This window comes from Chiloscyllium plagiosum, chromosome 19 (genome assembly GCF_004010195.1).
Source record: "Chiloscyllium plagiosum isolate BGI_BamShark_2017 chromosome 19, ASM401019v2, whole genome shotgun sequence".
NCBI lineage: Eukaryota > Metazoa > Chordata > Chondrichthyes > Orectolobiformes > Hemiscylliidae > Chiloscyllium > Chiloscyllium plagiosum.
Genome location: NC_057728.1, coordinates 50,533,846 through 50,558,109, shown reverse-complemented (window position 1 = coordinate 50,558,109; position 24,264 = coordinate 50,533,846). Strand labels below are relative to the sequence as shown.

Here is a 24,264-nt window from a genome sequence, read left to right as displayed (position 1 = left end):
TGTGCAGTTTTGGTCGCCATACTCTAGGAAGGATGTGGAGGCACTGGAACAGGTGCAGAGGAGTTTTACCAGGATGTTGCCTGGTATGGTAGAGAGATCGTATGAGGCAGGGCTGAGGCACTTGGGGTTGTTTTCAATGGTGTAAAGAAGGTTTAGGGGTGACTTGATAGAGGTGTACAAGATGATTAGGGGTTTAGATAGGGTTGACCATGAGAACCTTTTTCCACGTATGGAGTCAGCTATTATGAGGGGGCATAGCTTTAAATTAAGGGGTGGTAGGTATAGGACGGATGTTAGGTGTAGATTCTTTACTCAGCGAGTCGTGAGTTCATGGAATGCCCTGCCAGTAGCAGTGGTGGACTCTCCCTCTTTATGGGCATTTAAACGGGCATTGGATAGGCATATGGAGGATAGTGGGCTAGTATAGGTTAGGTGGGCTTGGATCGGCGCAACATCGAGGGCCAAAGGGCCTGTACTGCGCTGTATTTTTCTATGTTTCTATTCAGCCTCTCCCTGTAGCTCAAACCCTCCAGCCCTTTCAAGTTTAACAACATCCTTCCTAGAGCAGAAAGACAAGAATCGAACACAGTATTGCAAAAGTAGCTTAACCAACATCCTGTACAGCCACGACATGATCTGCTATATTCAATGCATTAACCAATAAATGAAAGTATTTCAAATGCCTTTTTCACTATTCGGTCTACCTGTGACTTCCCTTTCAAGGAACGATGAACCTTCACTGCAATGTCTCTGTTCAGCAACAGTACCCAGTACCTTACCATTAAGTGTACAAGTCCAGCTCTGATTTGAGTTTCCAAAATTCTGCACCACACATTTATCTAAATTCATCTCCTTCTTCCATTCCTTGGCCCATTTGCCCATCTGATCAAGGTCCCCGTCTACTCTGAGGTAACCTTCATTGCTGTCCACTACACCTCTAACTTGGTGTCATCCGCAAACGTACTATGCATACCTCCCATGTTCACATCTAAATGATACTCGGGATTTTCCAGCAATTGCAAGCTCATGCAGAAATGGGATGTATCAAAGACATCACAGGGGATAGTGGCTACTGTAATCAGATAATTTCTCATGCATATCACACAAACTAAGTAATGGTCATAAGGCTGTCACTTTCAGTCCTGTAAAATGACTGACATAATCTTCCGAGGTAATCCAAGATTGATTAATAGGCAAACTATTTCAAGTTGCTACTATATTGTAGGAAGATGAGTGGTGTTCACCACTAACAAGATATTGGGAGTCAAGCCTGAAAAGATGTTTTGCTCATCGCACAAGTATTGTGACACGTGAAACTCAAATGTCAGTATGATGCCTAGTATGCAAGCTGCACATCCCAAAGCATATCTGTTCAGCAGTTCACTAGGTACAGACTGTACCCAATAAGGCGGCACTTGCAAAACTTGCAGTGTCCAGCATCAGATGCAATTATGTAATTAAATGATATTTGCTTGATAATCCTGAGTATCGAAAAAATTCACTGACAACCAACTCAGGAGTGTCAGTAAAATTGTGTGGCACACTTTCTTATATGGGAAGCTGCAAGTATTAATAAAAGTAGCCCTGATCTTTGCTGACAGAAAGAATATGTGCTTGCATGGGGTCAGTTTCAACTCCACAAAATGTGAGTCAATTACAGATCAACTTGTCAGGACCTTGATGAATGAGAGTCAACCTGCATGGTTTAAAATTTAAAGGAAGCCTAGCAATTAACTGTCAGTCACCTTACAAATGTATTCTACATGGATAAACTTCAATCAGAATTTACTTGTCAAGCAAACACTTGCATCCCATTGTATAAAATGTTAGTTTCCTCTTAAGTATTCTTGCGAATTTTCTGATGAGTGAAAATGAAAAACAAATGACAAAGTATATCCTTCTTCAGTAATACCAGAGTTCTGTACTACCAAAAATGATCTGTTGCTAGACTTTAATCAACTCAGTAGAAATACAAGCAGCTCTGCCAATCACATTAATCACACATTCAGACATGGAGCATTCAAAGAATGGTTAAATCTCATCTCAGACAAGAAATTACACTGTCTGCTTGCATTTGTCCATCCTGGTTGGTAAAGTTGTAAATCTATTTTAGTGCTTCCCTGGCTGGAGTGCAGGACAAATCAGTTAGCCTATTGATAACATGCTATATCAGTTGTAAATATATGTTGTATTAATAGAAAATCAAAAGCACAAACACCACCCAGGTGACGTCTGCCTCATTCCTTTTAGCTCAACTGATGGCCACACTTCCAGGTGTCTTGACACCTAATCTCTGGAACTCCATCCTGAAACTTCTCTCTCCTCCTTTAACCATTCTTTGAATCACATGTCCTAATGTCATTTACTGGCTCTAGAATTGGTTTGGAGTCATATTACACTGCTGTGAAATGTGTTAAAATACTTTACTACTTTAAAGGTACCAGTGAATAGAAGTTGTTGTAATTTGACTCACCCTTTCCAGGTCCTGTTGAGATGCATGCAGCAAAGTCTGGCCTGAAGTGATCCAGGATTTGGAACCACTTATGTACATGCCTAATCCTTGGTCATCCAGCCAGTTACACACTTGCTCTCTGGTCCACTTTGCAAATGGAGCATCCAGATCACTACAGAAAAATTACATTCATCATGAATTAGTGATGAATTTTATTTAGAACACAAGATACGGCACAATTACAGTAAGCTCTCTAATTGCTCCCATCCAACCCTAGCTCATGGTTTTCTCATTTTATACTTCGGAATGTTTACAGAAGATGTAACCAGTAACTCGGCCATTATCTACCCTTTACTTTCCAAGCATACTGACTGATTAAAACATTCTTTTTATAGCTTGTATTCCTCCTCCATGAACATTGCCATCATGTCTACTTTTTTCTCTTTTCTGCCCCTGCCAAATAAATTACTTCATCTTTGCTTGTCATTCTTCTTATGTTTGCAGTTTCTATTAATACTAAGTAAAATAATTGCTTAGGAATTTCAAATTTCTTTTCCTTACGCTCTACAGTCGGTATGCAAGCATTATATCCTAGAGGGGTATGATTGCTCAGTTGAATATATTCAAGGTCAAGGTTAATAGTTTCTTTGTTCTTCTAAAGGATGTAGAGAAATAGGAAAGAATGGTGTTAAGACCAAGGTCAACTAAGCTCTTACTGAATGGCCGAATAGGCTCAATGGATCACATAGTCGCCTCCTAGTTCTCAAGGCTTGTCATGTTGAGCTTAAAAAAAAAATCATCAAACTAGATCATTCATGGTTAACCAGACATGACAATGAGAAATTAAAGACAGTGGAATACTACATGACAAGTGGATCTGGTGCAAAAACCACCTGTTTTGGCTGGAAGGTAACTATGGTGACCTTGCCTGGAATGGGGAACAGACTGCTGTGCAGAAAACACAGATACCTGTATCTGTTTTTCCAACCTGCTTTCACACTACAGAATGCCTGGGAAAATACTGAAAGTACTAAGAAATGGTGATACAGCATGTAATATTAGACTCAGAATAGTATTACTATCGGGGATTTTGATGTACTCATTGGACTATCACCATCGAACTGGAGTTTGAGAGACCCGGGTCACGGAAAGTGAGAAAGAACGCCAAGTGCGACAGTAAGCAGTCACTGATGAGCTGAAAGGCAGTGAGTTTGCATATGCACGAAGTCGTTGAAGTTAGTAGATTTGCTCATTAGATTGTATTTTTAAGTAGATTAAGTTAATAAATTTGCTAGCTATGTTAGGTTTCAGTCTTATGTTACATTATCTCATTACAAAATTGCGTAGGTCTGTCACGTCCTTGAATTGTAGATGTCAGTCAGACTAAAGGTTAACACACAAACCAACACATTCATTACATTTTGAAATGTAAACACTAATGTATCATACGTTTTAGTATTCTGCAGATCCCGGGACCAGCCAAGTTTGGGACCTGATGTACTTCTGGTTCCACCTCTCTTGAAATCTGAATCAGTCACATCATCAGGAGTAAAGGTGGTTGACTGACTTCTTTTAAGCCTGTAAACAAAAACCCAAAAGCTTTTAATCCAGGTTACCCAAAGTCCAGTCTACCATTGTCACCTTTCACTTTGCCACCAAATCATAGAACATAGAACATTACAGCACAGCACAGGCCAGGCCCTTCAGCCCTAAATGTTGCACCGACCTGTGGAGCCAATCTGAAACCAATCTAGATTAGATTAGATTAGATTACTTAGTATGGAAACAGGCCCTTCGGCCCAACAAGTCCACACCGACCCGCCGAAGCGCAACCCACCCAGACCCATTCCCCTACATTTACCCCTTCATTTAACACTACGGGCAATTTAGCATGGCCAATTCACCTAACCTGCACTTTTTGGACCTGGAGAAAACCCACGCAGACATGGGGAGAATGTGCAAACTCCACACAGTCAGTCGCCTGATGCGGGAATTGAACCCGGGTTTCTGGCGCTGTGAGGCAGCAGTGCTAACCACTGTGCCACCATTATTCCATTTTCATCCATATGTTTATCCAATGACTATTTAAATGCCCTTAAAGTTGGCAAGTCTACTACAGTTGCAAGCAGTGCGTTCCATACTCTGAGTAGCGAAACTACCTCTGACATCTGTCCTATCTCTATGACCCCTCAACTTAAAGCTGTGTTCCCCTCATGCTCGCCATCACCATCCAAGAAAAATGGCTCTCACTGTCCACCCTATGTAACCCTCTGATAATATGTCTCAATTAAGTGACCTCTTAACCTTCTTCTCTCTAATGAAAATAGCCTCAAGTCCCTCAGCCTTTCCCCATAAGACCTTCCCTCCATACCAGGCAACATCCTGGTAAATCTCCTCTGCACCCTTTTCAAAGCTTCAACATCCTTCCTATAAAGTGGTTACCAGAACTGTATGCAATACTCCAAATGTGGCTGCACCAGAGTTTTGTACAGCTGCAGTATGACCTCGTGGCTCTGAAACACAATCCCTCTACCAATAAAAGTTAGCACAGCCGTATACCTTCTGAACAATCCAATCAACCTGGGTGGCAACTTTCAGGGATCTATATACACGGACACAGAGATCTCTCTGCTCACCTACAGTACCAAGAATCCGCATTAAACTCTATTTGCCACCTCTCAGCCCAGCTCTGCAGCTTATCTATGTCCCTCTGTAACCTGCAACATCCTTCAGCGCTTTCCACAACTCCACTGACCTTACTGTCATCTGCAAATTTACTAACCCAAACTTCTATGCCCTCCTCTAGACCATTTATAAAAATGGACCAACATCTGTGGCCCCAAAACAGATCCTTGTGGTACACCACCAGTAACTGAACTCCAGGATGAACATTTTCCATCAATGACCACCCTCTGTCTTCTTTCAGCTAGCCGATTTCTGATCTAAACCGCTAAATCACCCTCAATCCCATGCAACTATATTTTGTGCATTGGCCTACCATGGAGAACCTTATCAAACACCTTACTATAATCCATACACACCACATCAACTACCTTATCCTCATCTACCTGTTTGGTCACTTTCTCAAAGAACTCAATAAGGTTTGTGAGGCACGACCTACACTTCACAAAACCCATCAACTTATTCCTCTCTAGATGATAATAAATCCTGTCTTTTATAACCTTTACCCACAACCGAAGCAAGGCTCACTGATGTATAATTTCCAGGGTTGTCTCTACTCCTCTTCTAGAACAAGGGGACAACATTTGCTATCCGCAGTCTTCTGGTACTATTCCTGTAGACAATGACGACATAAAGATCAAATCAAAGGCTCGGCAATCCCCTCCCTTGCTTCCCAGAGAATCATAGGTTAAATTCCATCCAGCCTAGGGTACTTATTTTCACATTTCCTAGAATCGCTAACACCTCCTCGTGAACCTCAATGACGTCTGGTCAGGTATCTCAGTAATACCCTTGACAACATTGTCTTTTTCCCATGTGAATACTGACAAAAAATTTCATTTAGCCCTTCCCCCATCTCTTCAGACTCCATGCACAACTTCCCACTACTATCCCTGATTGGCCCTAATCTTTCTCTGGTCATTCTTTTATTCTTGATATACCCTGTAGAAAGTTTGAAGGCTTTCCTTGATCCGATCTGCCAACGACTCATGCCCCCTCCTGGATTTTCTTAGCTCTTTCGGTCTTTCCTGGCTAACCTGTAACTCTCGCGCGCCCTAACTAAGCCTACACATCTCATCCTAACACAAGCCTTTTTCTTCCTCTTGACAGGGATTCAACTTCCTTAGTAAACCATGGCTTACTCGCTCAACCACTTCCTCCCTGCCTGATAGGTATATACTTATCAAGGACACAGTAGCTGTTCCTTTAATAAGCTCCACATTTCTATTGTCCCCATCCCCATCTTAATTGCCTTTCTCCCAGCTATAACTCTTGCCCTGTGGTATATACCTATCCCTTTCCATTGTTAAAGTAAACATAACCGAATTGTGGTCACTATCACCGATGTGCTCACCTACCTCCAAATCTAACACCTGGCCTGATTCATCATCCAGAACCAAATCCAATGCGGCCTTGCCTCTTGTTGGCTTGTCTACATACTGTGTCAGGAAAGCAATCTGTTCACATTGAACAAAAACTGACACATCTAAAGTAGTTGAACTATAGTATTTCCAGTCAATATTTGCAAAGTTAAAGCCCCCATAACAACTACACTGTTACTCTCACTCCTATCCAGAATTATCTGTGTTATGCTTTCCTCTACATCTCAAACTATTCAGAGGCTTATAGAAAACTCCCAACAGGGTGACCTCTCCTTTCCTGTTTCTAACTTCAGCCAGAGTCCTCAAATGTCCTTTCTGCCACCGTAAAACTGACCTTGACTAACAATGTCACACTTCCCCCTCTTTTACCATCATCTCTGCTCTTACTGAAACATCTAAATCCTGGAACCTGCAATAACCATTTCTGTCCAGATGTCTGAAATGGTCACAACATCGAAGTCCCAGGTACCAACCCATGCTGCAAGTTCACCCACCTTTTTCCAATGCTCCTGGCGTTGAAGTAGACACTTCTTCCCTAGGTATTCACTCAATAAGGAACAAGGCCTCATCAACTACAATCTTGTTGTCATTGACTACATCATGACTGACAAACTGAATTACCCCTTGTGCCCCTTCCTAAAGCCACACTCCCTATTTAAATTTCCCTCAACTCCGCTACCCAAATCGAACCAATCAAGCCAACCTCCCTATTCCAAAGTGACCTTCTGACCTCTCAAAGTCAGGCATGTCCACAGAACTGGAACCGAAATCAACTTTACCTCAATTTAACATTCCCAAACAACATACAATAAATTTTTATAGTTTCCACTTCTCAGGTACTATCCCTTTTCAAAACCACTCATGCTCACCATTTCAGCAAACTGGGGAAATGGTGATGTTGTGGTAATGACATTTGACCAGTAAGCCAGGGAGCAAGTCTAATGGTCTGGCAACTTGGTTTCAAATCCCACCATACCAGCCAGCAGAATTTAAATTTAATTAATTAAATCTAGCATTGAAAGCAGATTTCAGTAACAGTGATCACAAAGCTTCCAACTTATTATTGATTCACTCATGTCCTTCAGGGAAGGAAGTCTATCATATTTGCCTGGTCTGGCCATGATTCCAGGCCCAGGAGTGATGTGGTTGACTCTTAACTGCCCTCAAATGTCCTACGCAAACCACTCAGTTCAATGGCAATTAGGATATTTCTGAAAAGGTTGATTTAAAATACCTAAAACTGTCACCTTATTTCCAAACCTTTCGGGTTAGCTCCTTAAGGCCTTCAGAACATTTTGAAAATAACTTGCATTCATGACTTCAGGATTTGAGATGAAAGAAATTGGCCAAGGCACTGGGGAGAATTATCTTTTAAACATTGGGTCATGGGATCTTTTACATCCAGAGTAGACAGCTTTCAGTTTAATAGAAAAGATGGTTTGTTTGACAGACTCCCTCAATACTACAGGCCCAGCCTCAACTTCTGTGCTCAAGTATTGGAATGAGACTCAAACCCACCACCTCTTGACTCTCTCAATTTGAATATCTCTGATCAGGTTCTGGTCCCTGTCTTAGTAAATGTATGGTGTCTGAATGAAAACCACGAAAAGCATCCTGCAGACTTTCAAATGAGGAGCTACATCCCTCTCCCCCAACTACTTGCCCGCATTAATAATAGTGAAACTATGTAGGGACTGCCCCATTATTATGGGCAAAGGAAGGAAGGTAAAAGCTAAATACTGATGCTTAAAATCTTTTTTAAAAAAATAAGGAAAATTCAAAATCTGTTACATTTGTAACTTTTCTTCGTTCTGATGCAAGGCTCCAGGTATGAAATTCTGCTTCTGGTCACAGATGTTACCAGACAAGCGTTTTCAGCATTTTTTGTTTTTGTTTCTGATTTTTAGAATTTTGCTTTTGTCTTGCCCCCTTCATCCAGCTCAATGGCACTACCCTCAGGCGGTTCCACTTTTAACAGATCATTCCAACACTAGCTTAACATCTAGCTCCCACCAATACCTCAATGCAATCATTCCTTGGATCCCAGCTATCAATCACCTGAATACTATCCCTTTGTGAAATCATCTACAGAATTGAGTCAGCTTTCACGTCTAACTTGCTTGATCACTTTTGTATAAGTCTGCTCTTCTGATATCCTGAGACAATGAGCTACACATTCTTTACATATATACTGAGAAGGCCAAATTCATCACCATCAGCCCTGTCACAAAGCCCTGCTCCTGACTAGAGCAATTTAACTATGGAGTTCTTTCTGCCCAGTCTTTGTCTCAGTGTGAACCATAACATTCACAATCTCAACATGCCATCTGACCAGATAATCATTTATATGATAGAGGCTGGTGAGTTCCACATGTATATAATGTTGGTTGTTTGCTCCCCTCAATATACTGAAACTCAACATTGTAATAGAAACTTCAATTCTTTAGCATTCTAATGGTCTCCTGTCTCTCCATAATCAATAATTTTAGAGACAATAGGATTAAATTAAGGGGTGGGAAAAGGTTCATCCGGTATATAAACATCAGTATATACTTGTTGGACTCAACAACACATTTTGTGTCATGAAGTATTTTATAAATGTTCATTCTCTCCCTGCTTTCCCAATCCACCACACAGTGATGGCTGTGGTCTTTCAGCCTCTTGGACCAAATGAACTGAAATTCTACTTTTAAACTATCTGTTGCTGCAACTCCCTTTTCCTTTAAGGCTGTCTGGAAAACCCTAGAATAAATATTTTGCAACTGCTCCCATTATCTCTTCGATTACGGCTCTGTGAAAGACTTGAGGCAGCTCCTCTTGCCCCCAGCAATTTTTAAGGTGCTGTATGAAGAGAATTTTCTCTGTGCCCTCGTCTTTGTAACATTTTCCTCCAAACTATCAACCTTGGTGCTGCAAAACTGTGACTTTTAATGTCAAAATTCATATTAAATTAATTTTGTTCAGTATTCATTCGGTACATCTCACTGCTCAGTAGGTTTACAATAATGTAATAGACATTTTTTTTTGCACACAAAGGCACGAAGGTGTGCAAAAAAATTTTACATCAACTCACAAGAATATACCAGCTGTCAAAGAACACCAGCAACTTTGAAATAAATTACACATCATTCAGCTTTTGGAAATGAATTCACAGAAGCAAATTTAAAGACTATTCCAAGTTACTTCTGATAAATTTGAAGCAGATAATTTGCAGTGCTAATAGCTCGAGAGCTAAAAATGAACTCGATGCAATTCAGAAATCTTAGCTTAAGGAAGGCCCATTAAAAATTGCAATAAATTTTTCTTCTTCCTTCCTACATAAAACTCTAAATTAACCCAAACGTTTTACATGCCAAAAGTTTAGCATTGAGAAAAATAACTTACTTTCCAAACAATCTTTTAATTCCTTTTGATTTCTTTTTCAATTCTGGGGAAGTTGGAAATAGCTGACAACTGTCAGCCTCTGCTGCACGCAGTGGGAGACCAGCACTATCCACACGCTCCAATTCTCTCTCCGTCTCTGCTACATTTTCAAAAGAAAATTTAATTAAAGTTAGCTTATGTCCTAATCCAATTCAGTGAAATGGACTTTGGTTTAAGGATAAAAAAAAAATCCTTGGGGAAACAAGGCCAAAATCTATAGAATCTTAAATGTAACAGGAACTCTCTTGAGTTAAACCTTGGGCATGACTTTATCCTCAAATCCACAGCGTGTGTCTAACATTAACAAATAAAACTTACCATAAGGTACCTGGTTTTGAAAGTGGAGCTGCCACCTTCTGATACTGGGCACAAACTGAGAAACAGATAGTGCTTGGTATCCAGCCCAAGCAATGAAGCATCTTTAAGGGTCAATCTTGCAAATACCAAGAATTTGCTAGTAACAACGATTAAGGCAGAGATTCTGGGAAGGCTCATAAAATATGCTAAAATCCCAAAACATTTCATGCCCCAAAACATTTATATACATTTTGCATTATGGTATATTTTCACAGATAAATGGGTGAAAAATTCTCTTTTGGATTATTTTACTTGAAAGTAAAAATGCTTCAATTCACTTAAATCATCAACTTCTGAATGATCTGCCTAGATTATCAGAAGTTGTATCTGCAAATGCCTTACCATTATGGACTGAGATCAGCTGTTCCCATTTTTGATATTTATCACACTCAGCAGAGCCAAACCAACACGTGACTAACAACTATACCTTAAAATGCATTTTTCATTTGACAATTTTAATATCCATGAAAATTATACATTGGAAAAATAATTCACATAACAAAGGATGCCCTTGCTCCTTTAACAGATGGTTTAGTCTTTAAACTAGTTAACGAATGGCCATTACTCCAACTTTACTCAGTAATGTGGTGAGTATAGTGCTGTCCATTAGTAAGAAATCATATAGCAGAAAGTTCAGGTTGACAAGGAAAATGTGGTAGCCAAGCAATTTCAAGGCATGACTGTCACTGTTCATGATCTTCCCTCTCTCTGGAGGCAATGGTGCCTCTTGACAACGAAGCAGCAGTTGACCAAGCGTTTGATGAATCATTGTATATCAAACATAGAAAGAGCCCTTCCGCCTACCACGTCTGTACTGACCGTGATGTCATTCTAAATTAATCTCCTCTGCATGCACAAGGTCCATTCTCTCTATTCCCTCCTTGTTCATGCTTGTTAAACATTGCCATTGTCTCTACTACCTTCCCTGGCAGAACATTCCAGGGACCTCACACATGGAGTTTAATTCAGATAAATGCGAGGTGCTGCATTTTGGGAAAGTAAATCTTAGCAGGATTTATACACTTAATGGTAAGGTCCTAGGGAGTGTTTCTGAACAAGAAGAGACCTTGGAGTGCGGGTTCATAGCTCCTTGAAAGTGGAGTTGCAGGTAGATAGGATAGTTAAGGCGGCGTTTGGTATGCTTTCCTTTATTGGCCAGAGTATTGAGTACAGGAATGGGGAGGTCATGTTGCGGCTGTACAGGACACTGGTTAGGCCACTGTTGGAATATTGTGTGCAATTCTGGTCTCCTTCCTATCGTGGTACGTGTATGGAATGAGCTGCCAGAGGATGTGGTGGAAGCTGGTACAAGTGCAACATTTAAAAGGCATTTGGATGGGTAAATGAATAGGAAGGGTTTGGAAGGAGATGGGCCGGGCGCTGGCAGGTGGGACTAGATTGGGTTGAGATATCTGGTCGGCATGGACGGGTTGGACTGAAGGGTCTGTTTCCATGCTGTACATCTCTATGACTCTATCTCATTTAAACATTTTCCCTCTCACCTTAGACCTGTGACCCCCCCCCCACCCCCCGGCCAAATATTTGATATTTCCACCTGGGGAAAAAAAGCCTCCAATACATACCTCTCAATTTTATATATAGCAAATGTTTTATTCACTTGCACCTATGGGATCAGGAGGGTGCTGGTTAATTAAATATTCCAGTTGACCAGGAGACTTAAAAACACACACTAAATAATAGAAATGTAATGAAGGGGTATGCACATCACTAATACTTTATTGACAGCACGAACCACTTAAATAATAATGTAATTTTGCCTTAAATAAGATTTATCAGCAGAGAGCCTTCTCACTCACAACCTCAAATGACCACTTCAACATTGCAAAGATCGCGATAATATAGTAAACGTCCAGTGTGAAGTTTATCGCGTGCCGGTTCACAAGGTGCTGGTTAAAACAAAGTTTGCTATACTTCTAACAGGTTGCTTCTCAGCCTTCAATGCTCTTACGAAAACTCTGCTTCTAACGGTCCTGCCATAGAGTTATATAGCATGGAAACAGACCCTTGTCCATGCAGACCAGGTTTCCAAAACTAAAGTAGTCCCTTTTGCCTGCATTTAGTCCATATCTTTCTAAAACCTTCCTATTCATGTATCTGTCCAAATGTCTTTGGAATGTGTAACTGTACCCTCCATCCACCATTTCCTCCGGCAGTTCATTCCACATACGAACCACCTTCTATGGACAAGGTTACTCCTCAGGTCCCTTTTAAATCTTTCTCCTCTTACCTTACCCTAAATGCACCCTAAATTTGAACATCCCCCCACCCTAGGAAAAGGACATTGGTTATTCCCCTATCAATGCCCCTCATGATTTTATAAATATCTAAGAGTACCTACAACCTCCTATGCTTTAGGGAAAAAAGTTCCAGCCTATCCTGTCACAGTAAAGTCCTGGTAAACTTTGTCTCTTCTCTTTCTAATTTAGTAATATGCTTCCTATAGCAAGGTGGCCAGAACTGTACACAGTACTCCAAAAGAGGCCTCACTAACATCTTGTACAGCTGCAACATGACATCCCAACTCCTACATGGTTTACTCTCCTCTTGCATTTGACTTTCCAAAATGCATTAACTCACACTTGTCTGGATTAAACTCCATCTGTTATTTCTTCGCCCAACTTTCCAACTTACCGTAAACATCCAGTAATAGTCAAATTTTTTTACTCCTTTTTAAGGTTACATTTATGGAGTCAACTATTACGTGGATACTACTTTTGAGGGGCCGAAATTCATGCCCGTCAAAATTCATACCATATCATTATCAGAAGCCCAACTGATTTCCAAGTGAATAAATGAACAAATTACAGTAATTCTGAAAACCCGGAACAGAACGAGACAGCCAGCAGACTGGAAGATCTGGAGCAGAGCGGAACATCCGGCAGACTGGAACACTGGAGCGGGACATTACAGCTGGCACACTGACTCATAAACATTGATCTGTTATCTGTGAAAAACTAGGGTCAACTTTTACATGAGATAGACTATTACTTGAGGATACAGAACAACTTCAATTATCCAAACGAGACGGGTGGGGAGTATGTTGTTTGGAAAACCGAATGTTTGGATAACTGATGATGTTTTTAAGGGACCTTAAGATCTTGTTCGGATAATCTGAAATTTGGATAATTGATGTCCGGATAACAGAGATTGTTCTGTATAAGCTATCTATATTCTGCTGTATTCTTTGACAACTATCCTCATTACCCACAACTCCAATTTTCATGTCGTCTGCAAACTTACTAATCAGACCATTCGATTTTTCATTCAAATCATTTTTATAAATTACAGACAATAGGGGTCCCTGCACTGATCAGACTTCCAGTCAAAATAAAAACACACCAGAATTACCCTTTGTCACCTATGACCAAGCCAATTTAGAATCCAATTTACTAAATCACTGGATTCCATGTAGCTTAATCTTCTATACCAGCCTACTATGAAGGACCTTGTCAAATGCTTAGGTCCACGTAGACGACATCCACTGCCTGACCATCAATCACGTTATTTGCTCAAAACCTCAAGTTTGAGAAACAAGACCTCCCCTGCATAAATTATGGTGATTATTGTGGTTCTGTTCGCCGAGCTGGGAATTTGTGTTGCAGACGTTTCATCCCCTGTCTAGGCGACATCCTCAGTGCTTGGGAGCCTCCTGTGAAGCACTTCTGTGATGTTTTCTCCGGCATTTATAGTGATTTGTACCTGCCGCCTCCGGTTGTCAGTTCCAGCTGTCCGCTGCAGTGGCCGGTATATTGGGTCCAGGTTGATGTGCTTATTGATTGAATCTGTGGATGAGTGCCATGCCTCTAGGAATTCCCTGGCTGTTCTCTGTTTGGCTTGTCCTATAATAGTAGTGTTGTCCCAGTCGAACTCATGTTGCTTGTCATCTGAGTGTGTGGCTACTAAGGATAGCTGGTCATGTCGTTTCGTGGCTAGTTGGTGTTCATGGATGCGGATCATTAGCTGTCTTCCTGTTTGTCCTATGTAGTGTTTTGTGCAGTCCTTGAAGGGAGTTTGTACACTACATTGGCTTTGCTCATGCTGGGTATCGGGTCATTCTTCCTGGTGAGTTGTTGTCTGACAGTGGCTGTTGGATTGTGTGCTGTTATGAGTCCTAGTGGTCTCAGTAGTCTGGCTGTCAGTTCAGAAATGTTTTTGATGTATGGTAGTGTGGCTAGTCCAAAAAGCGCAACAACTACTTGCAGATACCAACACCTACCAAAAGAGGGAGTTTGACCCCACCCCACAGCTCACCAATAGGATAAACAACACACTAAGGAACCTACAAAAAACCGGACAGATAACCAGGTTTGACCTACAGAGAATGAAACCTGAAAGCAGCAACACTCCCAGATTCTATGGACTACCTAAAGTGCACAAACACATAACCTCAACACCAAGGAGAGGGAAACACTAAAAAACGATAAGAACATAATCATACTACCAGCAGACAAAGGCAGAATGACGGTCATTCTGGACAAAGCAGACGACATCCAAAAAGCGCAACAACTACTTGCAGATACCAACACCTACCAAAAGAGGGAGTTTGACCCCACCCCACAGCTCACCAATAGGATAAACAACACACTGAGGCACCTACAAAAAAAACAGACAGATAACCAGGTTTGACCTACAAAGAATGAAACCTGAAAGCAGCAACACCCCCAGATTCTATGGACTACCTAAAGTGCACAAACCAGACATCCCACTCAGACCCATAGTATCGCTACCATGGACACCATCACACAAACTGGCTAAAGAACTACAGCAGAAACTGAAACACCTGATCAGTGGGTCCAGACACTCTATACAGTCAACACAGGAATTCTTGGACATCATCAGAAATATACACATAGACAAGGAAGAAACCATGGTCTCATTCGATGTAACGGCACTGTTCACCTCTATTGACAAAACCCTAGCCAGAGAAACAATAGCCAACCTGCTGGACATACAGAACAGACAACAAGACGGGGAAGCTATCAACAAAGACGGCATACTCAAACTACTGGACCTGTGCCTCACAACACACTTCATAGTCAACAGCCAAATATATGAACAAATCACCAGCACACCCAGGGGCTCACCCATCTCTGGACTCCTAGCAGAAGTGGTAATGCAAAGGTTAGAACAAACAGTCTTACCGCAAATTCAACCCAAACTCTGGGACAGATATGTAGATGATACCTTTGTAGTCATTAAAAACACAGAAAGAGAGAACACACATCGGATCATCAACGCCACACTCACAGGAATCCGATTCACTAGAGAGGAAGAAAAGGACAACCAACTCCCATGGTACAGAGAACACCGAACGGAGAATTTACCACAAAGGTATACAGGAAAGCCACACACACAGACCAAGTCCTAAACTACGAAAGCAACCATCCCAACACACAAAAGAAATTGCATCAAGACACTGTTCAAAAGGGCCACAACACACTGCAGTACACCAGAACTGCAAAAAGAGGAAGAAGAACACCTATACAATGTATTCACCAAAAACGGATACCCCCGCAATTTCATCAATAATGCCTAAGGGAAAGACAACGGAATGGGGACATGCCACAATCCAAAGGACTAGCCACATCAAAAACATTTCTGAACTGACAGCCAGACTACTGCAACCACTAGGACTCATAACAGCACACAAACCAACAGCCACTGTCAGACAACAACTCACTAGGATGAATGACCTGATACCCAGCATGAGCAAAACCAATGTAGTGTACAAAAGCCCATACAAGGACTGCACAAAACACTACATAGGACAAACAGGAAGACAGCTAACGATCCACATCCATGAACACCTGGAACTGACAACCAGAGGCGGCAGATACAAATCACTATAAATGCTGGAGAAAACATCACAGAAGCGCTTCACAGGAGGCTCCCAAGCACTGAGGATGTCACCTAGACAACACAAATTCCCAGCTCAGTGAACAGAACCACAACAACGAGCACCCGAGCTACAAATCTTCTCACAAACTATGGTGATTATCCCTAATACGTCCATTCTCTTCCAGGTGCAAGTAAATTCTATCTGCAAGAATCTTTTCCAATAGCTTCTCTACCACTGTGTAAGGCTTCCCAGTCTATATTTCCTGGGTTATCCCTGTTGCCCTCTTCAAACAAAGGAGCAACATTGGCTATTCTCAGTATTCTGGGACCTCACCTGTGGTTTAAAAGGATACAAACTCTCTGCCAATGCCCCAATCTCCTCCCTTGCCTCACTCAGTATCCTGGGATAGATCCCATCAGGCGCTGGGAATTTATCTACCTTTATGCTTTTCAAGATATCTAACACCACCTCTTTCTCAATATCAACATACCCCTCCCAAATCTTATCATCCATGTCCTTCTCCTTGGTGAATACCAATGGAAAGTACTCATTGAGGACATCACCCACTTCCTCTGGCTGCACACATGAATTCCCTTTTTTCTCGAGTGGGCCTAGTCTTTCCCTAGATATCCTCTTGCTCCTAATACATGTGTAAAATACATTGGGATTCCCTTTAATCCTATTTGCCAAAAGACCTGTCATGGCCCCTTCCAGCTTTCCTGATTTCTTAGGTCACTTCCAGCTTCTTCTATAATCCTCAAAGACCTTATCCAATTTTGGACCCTAAGCCTTACGTATGCTTCCTTTTCCTTTTTCATTAAACTTTCAACATCTCATCAACCAAAGTTCCCAAATCTTGCCTTCCTTAACTTTCATCCTCACGAGAACATGCTGGTCTTGAGCTCTGAAAAACAGGCCTTTAAAAGACTCCCACATGTAGGACGTGATTTACCCTCAATTTATTTCTCTAGTTCCTGCCTAATACTATTGTAACACCCAATTTTGCACTTTCACCAGAGGACCAGTCACATCCTCATCCATAAGTGTCTTAAAACTTGGGTAATTATGATCATTGTTCCAAAATGCTCCCCTCCTGAAACTTCGATCACCTGGCCAGGCTCATTCCCCAAATCAAGGTCTAGCTTGCCCATTCTCTAGTCGGAATATTGACAATGTTTCAAGAAATTTCCCAGATGCTCCTAGCAAAATATACCCTAACTATGCTGCTGGAATTAAGGAAATCCTAGTCAATATTGGGGCAGTTACAATTATTGAAGACAACATGTCAGTTTTTTTTTTACATTTTTCCATGATCTGCTTACATGTCTGTTCCTCAATCTTCTGCTGACTATTGGGAGATCTATATTATAACCCCAACATCATGGTTGCGCCTTTCATATTTCCAACTTCTACCCATATCGCCTTGCTGGATGAGCCCTTCAAGATGTACTCTTAGTGCAGCTGTGACATTCACCTTAGCCAATAATGCAACTTTCCCACCTCTTCTACATCCTCCTCTACCATGCCTGAAACATTTAAATCCTGGAATGTTGAACAGCCAGTCCTGCCCTTCTCTTAACCAAGTTTCTGTATTGCCTACAATATCATAACTTCATATACTAATCCAGGCTCTAGGTTCATCTGCCTTACATATTATGCTTGTTGTACTGAAATAAATACACTTCAGACCATTAGTCCCCACTGTGTTCATTAATACAGGCGTGACTGTTCTTCCTATTAGACTTAATAAATTTAATCTCTACCTTCTCCTCAATCACCGAACATGCTGACTTACTGTTCTGGTTCCCATTCCCCCCTTGCCATATTAGTTTAAACCCTCCTGACTGGCACGAGCAAACCTCCCGAAAAAAAGTATTGGTGTCCCTCCAGTTTAGGTGCAACTGTCCTCTTTGTCAGGTCTCTCCTACCCTGGAAGAGATCCCAATGATCCAGATGTCTGTCACCCTCTTCCTCCAGCTCTTTAGCTATGCACTCAGCTTCACGTCTCACTAGCATGTAGCAGAGAGGAATCTCAAAATTACAATCCTAGAGGTTATGCCTTTTAACTTCTCACCAAACTCCCCAAATTCCCTTTGCAGGACCTCATCTTGCTTTCTGCCTGTTATTCGTACCAATGTAGACCACTGCTGCCGGTTAGTCACTCTTCCCTTTCAGAATATCCTGTGCCTGCTCAGACACATCCCTGATCTTGGCACCAGGGAGGCAACACATCATCCTGGAGGTATCTCACTTGCAGCCACAGAAATGCCTATCTGTGTCCCTGACTACAGAGCTTACTACTGCTTGCTTACATTTTGACTCTCCCTGATGTACAAGAGTCAACTGTAGTGCCACTGATCTGGCTGCAGTTTTTGAATCTAAATTGTATTCACATCTTCAACAGTTCCCAGGTAGAAAAACCAGGCTACCCACCTGATTTTAATAGGATTGATTTCACCCATGAAGATTTAAGGAGAAAATGAAGATCAGAACAGTCATACTACATTTTAACGTTACAAAATTACCCAATTTTACTCCAATGTGCGTCCAAGATATCAACCTGTGTGACTCTAATTCTATCTAAGAGAGCCATGGAGATTTTGAAGAATCATTTATGCTTTTACAAAGTTTCCAAGTCACCTGGTAATAGCTATATATGTCAACTTGCCTTTAATACAGTAAAAATACTAGGGCGTTCCACAGGAATGATTAGTAAATAATGAGATAAAACCATGTAAGATAATATTAGGATAAGTGACCTAAAACTTGTTCAAAGCGGTGAGTCTGAAGCAGTGTCTTAGCAGAGGGGTAGAAGGGCAGAGACTGAGTTCTAGAATTCCCTCTCTCTCAATGAGGCAGCTGAAAGTGGAGCTGCACTGGAGCCAACACAAGTTAGTGAATACAGATGCTGAGTGAATTAGTTAAATGGAATGAGTTAAAACAAAGGAAGGAATTTGGAGGACTTCAACCTTACGGAAGGTAAGGTTTGAGAAACTGAGTGGCAATCAGGGCGTTGAAACCATCGGCCAACATCGTCACTTCATATAATCTCCATTTGTATGAATGAGAGGGTCGTCCTGAAGTAGTTGCAGGACACTACTGTGGCATTTTCTTCCGTCATAACCATAACCAAATTCTTTTATACTAGATATGGGCCTGGTCAATGAAAAGGCTTCTCTCATGCCTGCCAATTCTTACTCTGTAAATAAAGATTCTGTAAAAGCATAACAGTTAAGTACATGAATGGAGAGGTGCAGCCTGAAGACCTGCGGGAGACCAGTAAAATAGTTAGTCAACCAGTAGAATAGTCAGTCAGTGGGGCAGCACGGTGGCTCAGTGGTTAGCACTGCTGCCTCACAGCAACAGGGACCCAGGTTCGATTCTAGCCTTAGGTGAAGGTGCAAACTCCACACAGACATTCTCCCCTTGTCTGCATGGGTCCCCTTTGGGAGCTCCGGTTTCCTTCAACATGTCCAAAGATGTGCTGGTTAGCTGAATTAGCAGTGCTAAATTGCCCATAGTGTTCAGGACATGGAGTTAGGTGCATTTGTCACGGTAGGGGAATAGGTCTGGGTGGGTTACTCTTCGGAGGGTTGATGTGGACTTGTTGGGCCAAATGGCCCGTTTCCACACTGTAGGGATTCTATTCTATTCTTCAAAGACAATAAGGGACAGGTGGTAAAATCTGGCCTAGCCAGTGACACCAATATCCCACAAGTAAATTAAAAACTAGCCACTTTTTAACTTGCCTACATGTTCTTTAGGCATAGCTATATGAGCAATTTATGTTTCCATATTCCTATGAAATAGCAGAAAAACAGGGGATACCAAAGCAGTGACTGTATATGTTTATAATCCCAATGAACGGCAGCATATAGGAGCATTTAAGGCTGCATATTTTAAATCAAACTTTCACATAGGACTAGACAAAAAAGGTTGTTCATCACACTGCATCATGCTTCTGGTGATTTGATATCCAAGTCTTTTCACTTCAGACTGATGCCCATATCAAATGAGAAAATTAAAGGCATCTAGACTTTATTTTATTCTTTATTGAAGTTGTTTTGTAAATGCAAGCTATTATTCTCTCTTCTCTGGTTACTAGCAGTCACACATGCAATGCAGTTCACTTTTGACAAACTAAGAAAGCAAAACTCCCAAGGTAAGCACCCCGAAATCAGCAGGCCATGACCATGTAAGTGTGAAAATGAATAGAGCATTTTGAAAAGAATTGTAGAGCTACCCTTAAAGCTGGTTATATAAATCAGCAATTTCTGTTAAGGTCACCTAAAGGCATTCCACTCAAAACTAAAGGCAGATTTTGCAGTTTAAAGATTCATATTGCATTGACACATTGCTATAGGATTTGTTTAGTTTAAGCTTAACCTTCACACCTCCACTAGCTCTGCTGAGCATGTACAGTTGTAAACAGCTGCAAGGTATGTCCATAGCAAGGCATTGGTGCAGTCAAACATGCAGCTATACTATACCTAGCATCGGTGCACTTGCACTTCGACTGCGATCTTCAGTCATCCAGAAAATGTGCATGATGGTGAAGAGCACGGCAGCACAGAATATGCGGAATAACAAGGTAAAGTACAGATCAATTTACAGAAACAAAGCACTCCAATCAGAAAGGTCAGGAAATGTTCACAACATTAACAAAGTAACAAAAGTAGTCAAGTACTGATGTTTAATTTAAACAATGATGACAATTTTGTTGACAGGGGAATGTACTGGTTGAACTGGAAGGAGATGCCTCATATTTAGGCTGTATTAAGTAAATTGCTAAGTCGATTAAGAACACAATCAACTAAATAGCTATTCAATAACAACATTTTCAGTTAGTTATAACCATATTATACGTGTATAAATACAAGTAGAAAGTTGACCTTCATTATAGTCAGAAATCACAACACCAGGTTACAGTCCAACAGGCTCGTATAAAATCACGAAGTTTCAGAGCGCTGCTCCTTCATCAGGTCAGTTCACCAGACAGAGGAACAGTGCTCTGAAACCTTGCGATTTCAAATAAACCTGTTGGACTATAACCTGGTATCGTGTAACTTCTGACTTTGTCCACCCCAGTCCAACACCAGCACCTCCACTTCACTGTAGTGGAACAAATAAAATGGAAGGTATCAATGTACAATTTGAGCAGTTAAAAAGTTTCCATATTTCTTTCTTTAGAGCATTATTATTTAAAATAGTGCAAGAAAAACCGGCTTGGAGTGTCGAGAGGGTTTTGTCATTTTTAAAAAAAATCATTGTATGTGGGCATACCTAGCTAAGTCAGCAGTTATTGACCATACCTAATTGACATTAAGAAAGTGATTTTCCAGATTTTAACTTGGTACTGGTAAAGGAGCAATTGTATACTTTCAAGTCAGAATGGTGAGTGACTTGGGAGGATTATTTGCAGATGGTGATGTTCCCATGCATCTGCTGCCCTTGCCTGATTGGTAGAAATCTCAGATTTAGAAGGTACTGTTCGAGGAACCTGGGTAAGTTGCTGCAGTGCAACTTGTATGTAGTACATACTGCTACTGTAAATCAGTGAAGGAAATAGATGTTGAAGGTGGTGGATGGAATGCTAATCAAGGAGGTTGGTTGGTTTTGGCTAGTGAGAGTTGCTGGCACTGTATTCACCCAGGCAAGTGAAGAATATTGCATCACACTCCTAACTTGCAACTTGTAGATTGTGAACAGACAGCGAGGAGTCAGGAGTGAAGTAAATTAACACAGAATTCATAGCCTCTAGTCTTGTATTCATGATATTTGTATGGCTGGTCCATTTCAATATCAGATCAATGGCATCTCCCAGGACATTGACACTAAGGGATATAATGATGGTGATGCCATTAATCATCAAGGAGAAATGGTTAGATTCTCACTTGTTGAAGAAGATAGTAATTGCCTGGCACTGTGTCACGAAATTTATAGATTTAAGCCAGCTGCATGTTTTATCCTACACAACACTGAAGATTTATCAACAGAACAATAAAGTTTCCAACACACAACTTGCTCACTCGAATACTATTTTAATGTATATTCTGAACATTATACACATCTAGTCAGCCACATTAAATCAAACTGAGTTATTTAGGTAGATTTAAGGCAAAGGAAAAGTAAATGCATATATATCAAACATATATCACAAACATATATCACATTTATCAAATCAGTTTCAAACTGGTGAACTTCTAAAAGAGATCAGTTTAAAAGAATTTCAGCTATTGTATGTCTTAACTTATTGCAATCTGTACTCTAAACAATGAGCAGTAGATAGTCTGAGATTTATTTTAAGACAAGGATAAAGCGGGTTTTTGCGATACAAAATAAGTGGCTGGTGGATCATTTTCAAATAGCACATCTCTTTGGCTGTTCTCAACAGACTGACCATACTCAACTTATACAGTCATAGAGTCATACAGCATGGAAACAGACCCTTTGGTCCAACTTGTCCACGCCGACCAGGTTTCCCAAACTGAACTAGCGCCACTTGCCTTGTAGTTGCAAAACTAAGAACATAGTGTCCAACATCAGATGTGATCAAATATTTGGGCAAAAGTGGACTGCCCCAAGAGTGTTAATTATACCAAAAACTAATTTATCAGTCAGGCTCACAATATGGCTCCCTTACGCTGGCTAGAAGCTACATTTATATGCAGGGACCTAACATCTGGAGGAGAAAACAACTTGACAATGCTATGCGCCTTTTCATCTTAAAAGCTATAATGCACACTTTTCTCGTGGTTTCCCAACAGCATTGCTTGACTAGAGAACACTTGTTGGCCAATCAGCACTCTTTCTTGGGCAGAACAAATTGTCTGCTTATCTTGAAACTTGGTATTCTTGCATATATCCTGATTTGTGGAAGATGAAAAGCTTCAGTAACATGCTTCTCTTTTTCAGCATCACCACTCAAACTGTAACAAGTTATTTAAACAGATCTGTAATTTATGGTCTGGCACCAGAATATGACTAGAAGCAAAGGAAAGAATTTTAAAAACTGGAAGGATTCAATGATGCCCTTTTCTGCCAATCTGATGTGTGTGTAATTCCATTCCCACAATATGTGCTTAATTTAATGTCTTTTTATTGGTGGGGTGGGGGACACAGCAAGATCAATACAATAAATACCATTCTGCCTCACATCAATACACCAATTAAAGTTGTTCATACTAAATTTGTTGAACTAATCATGTTCACTTACCCAGGTTAGGTGCACTAGCTGTTCGCTTGCCACCTTTGATCTTGAAGAATCCACGGCCAAAAGAAGCTCTGGCTTTTTTTGAAGCTGCACTTTCATCATCCAGAGAATTTTGATGTCCATTTGGTGGCTTTGGTGGCAGAGATGCAAACTTAGTGATCTCCATACATGCTTTATTCTAGATGAATTTAAGGGTACACTTTTAGTTCCCGGGGATATTTTGCATCTGTAGAACTACTAATATTTTGTTAGAACGGATGTTAGAAAATTTAAACATGATTTTAGTAAATGATATTAGATTCCCAAAAGCTTGCGTTATACAATAAAACAGGTTTCTCCAGAACATGAAAATTAACCAACAATCATCTCTTCCATCTACTGAAACATGCCAAAATACTACAAAATGGATTATTGTAAAAAGCTAGGTTACATAGGTTACAAGGAACTGCATGCCTGGGAGATGATAAATACCAATTTAAAGTAATTTCTAGGACATGGGTTTTAAAGCCTTTTCAGTTTGCTGGAACAATTTGCCCAATAGATGCACAAATGCTAAAATGAAGGAGATCTATATTAGGCTCAGTGGAACTATAATGGGACAAAGAAGAGATAAAATAATCTGATGGTTGCAGTATTGGGCATACTGTAAAGTTCATTAAGAATGAAGGGTGGAAATTAGACAATAGGTGCAGGAGTAGGCCATTCAGCCCTTCGAGCCTGCACCGCCATTCAATATAATCATGGCTGATCATTCCTAATCAGTATCCTGTTCCTGCCTTATCTCCATAACCCTTGATTCCACCATCTTTGAGAGCTCTATCCAACTCTTCCTTAAATGAATCCAGAGAGTGGGCCTCCACTGCCCCCTGTGGCAGAGCATTCCACACAGCCACAG

The 24,264-nt window shown here is 40.9% G+C and overlaps 1 protein-coding gene across 12 annotated transcripts in view; it reads right to left on the bottom strand.

Moving 5' to 3' along the window:
• ppfibp1b (PPFIA binding protein 1b) overlaps positions 1 to 24,264 on the bottom strand; it is a 177,576-nt gene that overhangs the window by 16,626 nt on the left and 136,686 nt on the right. For 9 of the 12 annotated variants that reach the window (XM_043709806.1, XM_043709809.1, XM_043709811.1 and 6 more), the window contains 5 exons: positions 23,373 to 23,547; positions 20,647 to 20,679; positions 9,901 to 10,039; positions 3,902 to 4,030; positions 2,474 to 2,624 (listed from right to left, as the gene is read on the bottom strand). In XM_043709806.1, coding sequence (XP_043565741.1) covers positions 2,474 to 2,624; positions 3,902 to 4,030; positions 9,901 to 10,039; positions 20,647 to 20,679; positions 23,373 to 23,547 — 627 coding nt within the window. The remainder of the gene's footprint in view (positions 1 to 2,473; positions 2,625 to 3,901; positions 4,031 to 9,900; positions 10,040 to 20,646; positions 20,680 to 23,372; positions 23,548 to 24,264) is intronic. The other 3 variants (XM_043709810.1, XM_043709818.1, XM_043709817.1) reach the window with 1 other exon arrangement.